Raw genomic sequence first — 2825 nt, forward strand, 5'->3', positions numbered from 1 at the left:
ACCAGGATGGTCTCGATCTCTTGACCTTGTGATCCACCCGCCTTGGCCTCCCAAAGTGCTGGGATTACAGGCGTGAGCCACCGCGCCCAGCCTGGATCAAGTTTTTAAAGGTTGCTTGCTCTCTCCTGAGGTGTCAGTGACCTCCAGGGTCTCTCAGAGTCACTCTCATGTTCAGATTTTTTCCAATCTCACTTTCCGCTGTCGTCACCTCTTTCCCTTACAACATGCCCCAAGTTTCAGAAATCAGAGTGATTCTCTTTTGTCATCGGCTGCTGTGTTTTCTCGTACCCCGCCTTGGCTTCTGCTGTTCCTGCTGCTTTGAACGCTCCTTTCCCACCTTAGACACACACCTCCCGACGCTGGTGGTCTTTCAAGGCGCTACCTCAGCACCCGTCCTCCAGGAGCTCTCTCGGGCCACTCTATACCTCTGTGACCATAGCCTCCTCTGAGCCCTAATCATATTTACCCACCTCTGAGGGCACCGTGCATTCTGAGGGTAGTTATATGTCGGGGAGACATATCTCCCCCAATAGAACCAGCTCCTTCAGGGTAGAAACTATATCCGATTTCTCTCTCCATCCCCTCCACTGCCTGGTCCATAACATACCTCAATAAATACTAAATGAGTAAGTGATTCCCTTTCTTTCTTCTTGGGGGCCATAGCTAGTGGTCTGTGCTCTGGCCCTGAGCCAAATGACCTTATGCCTATGCTAACCTGACTGCTTAAAGAGCCCCATGCTCTGCCCAGTAGCACCCCCTTTACGCAGAGTTTAAAAGTCAGGCATGTAAAATAGAAACAAAATAGACCTTCATCAGATGTCCCTCCTCCCCTGACTTCTTGACCCTTCTCCCTCTCATCCTTCCAGCCTGTGGAAGCTCAGAGGCCTCAGCTTACCTGGATGAGCTGCGTTTGGCTGTGGCTTGGAACCGCGTGGACATTGCCCAGAGTGAACTCTTTCGGGGGGACATCCAGTGGCGGGTGAGGGGTCAGGGCCTGAGGGTTGGGCATCCTGACAAAGGGACTGTGCTCTCCTCCCTCCCTGTCTTCTTGGGCACCTCTCCACCCTGCCTTCCATTATGGCCTGTCTAGCCTTCCCTTAATTGTCCATCGATCTCTGATTGTCCATATGGCCTCTCCTGTTTTCTCTCTCCCCATCTCTCCATCTGTCTGTCTATCTATTTATCCACTCCGTACATCCATCTATCCATCATATTTTCATTCATCCATCTCTTCATCCATCCACCCATCCATTTGTCCATCCATTCATCCATCCATCCATCCGTCTGTCCATCCGTCCATCCATCCGTCCATCCGTCCATCTGTCCGTCTATCCATCCGTCCATCCATCCATCCATCCTCCATCCATCTGTCCATCCATCCATCTGTCCATCCGTCCATCCATCCATCTGTCCATCCATCCATCTGTCCATCCGCCCATCCATCCGTCTGTCCATCCGTCCATCCGTCCATCTATCCATCCGTCCATCCATCCATCTATCCTCCATCCATCTGTCCATCCATCCATCCATCCATCCGTCTATTCATCCATCCATCTATCTATTCATCTGTCCATCCATCCATCCATCATCCATCTGTCCATCCATCCATCCATCCATTCATCTATCCATCCATCCATCCATATTTCCTTCCATCCATCCATCCATCCATCCATCCATCATCCATCTGTCTATCCATCCATTCATCTATCCATCCATCCATCCATATTTCCTTCCATCCACCCACCTATCCATCCATCCATTCATCCACCCATCCATCTGTTCCTTATACCCTTGTCTCTTGTCCTTAACCTTTGAGCTAATCTCTTCCCCCATTCATCCCACCAGTCCTTCCATCTCGAGGCCTCCCTCATGGACGCCCTGCTGAATGACCGGCCCGAGTTCGTGCGCTTGCTCATCTCCCACGGCCTCAGCCTGGGCCACTTCCTGACCCCGACGCGCCTGGCCCAACTCTATAGTGCGGCGCCCCCCAACTCGCTCATCCACAGCCTTTTGGACCAGGCGTCCCACGGTGCAGGCACCAAAGCCCCAGTCCTAAAAGGGGAAGCTGCGGAGCTCCAGCTCCCTGATGTGGGACATGTGCTGAGGATACTTCTGGGGAAGATGTGTGCACCGAGCTACCCCACCGGGGGCACCTCGGAACCTCACCCAGGCCAGGGCTTCGAGGAGAGTGTAAGGACTGCGCAAAGCTGGAGTGGGGACCCCCGGAGGGACTTGGAGCAGGACTACGTCAGGGACGGGGCATGGCCAGAGCAGGGGGTGTGGCCAACCAGGGGCAGAGGTGGCAGTGGCCAGTGTTGGGGAGTGGCTAGTCCTCACCACGCCTCCTTTTGCTGGCAGATGTGTCTACTCCCGGACAAGGCCCCCTCAAGGCCCTCGTTGGACACTGGCCTTGGGCAGGCCCCCTGGAGTGACCTGCTCCTTTGGGCTCTGCTGCTGAACAGGGCACAGATGGCCATGTACTTCTGGGAGAAGGTGAGTGGTGACTTAGTGCTCCTGCATCCCTGTCCTTTAGCCCACTGGATGCCAGTGTTCACCATGCAATTCCCAGACCCCTGACATCACCTGACAGCTGCCCCATCTTCCACCCCTGATATATGCCTCCAACTTCTTCCTTTTTCTTTCTTTTTTTTGAAACGGAGTCTCGCTTACTATCATCCAATCCAGGCTGGAGTGCAGTGGCACAGTCTCGGCTCACCGCAACCTCCACCTCCCGGGTTCAAACGATTCTCTTGCCTCAGCCTCCTGAGTAGCTGGGATTACAGGCGCATGCCTCCATGCCCAGCTAATTTTTGTATTTTTAGTAG

The 2825-nt window shown here is 53.8% G+C and overlaps 1 protein-coding gene across 8 annotated transcripts in view; it reads left to right on the top strand.

Moving 5' to 3' along the window:
- The window catches only part of TRPM4 (transient receptor potential cation channel subfamily M member 4), a 53789-nt gene that overhangs the window by 21335 nt on the left and 29629 nt on the right, over positions 1-2825 (top strand). For 7 of the 8 annotated variants that reach the window (XR_001817009.2, XM_037728484.1, XM_037728486.1 and 4 more), the window contains 3 exons: positions 867-979; positions 1846-2190; positions 2359-2493. Coding sequence is in view for 7 of the 8 variants with exons in the window: in XM_037728484.1 (XP_037584412.1) it covers positions 867-979; positions 1846-2190; positions 2359-2493 (593 nt within the window). In the remaining variant the exon portion in view is untranslated. The remainder of the gene's footprint in view (positions 1-866; positions 980-1845; positions 2191-2358; positions 2494-2825) is intronic. The other variant, XM_037728485.1, reaches the window with a different exon arrangement.

Source organism: Cebus imitator, unplaced genomic scaffold (assembly GCF_001604975.1).
Source record: "Cebus imitator isolate Cc_AM_T3 unplaced genomic scaffold, Cebus_imitator-1.0 Scaffold266, whole genome shotgun sequence".
NCBI classification, from domain to species: domain Eukaryota; kingdom Metazoa; phylum Chordata; class Mammalia; order Primates; family Cebidae; genus Cebus; species Cebus imitator.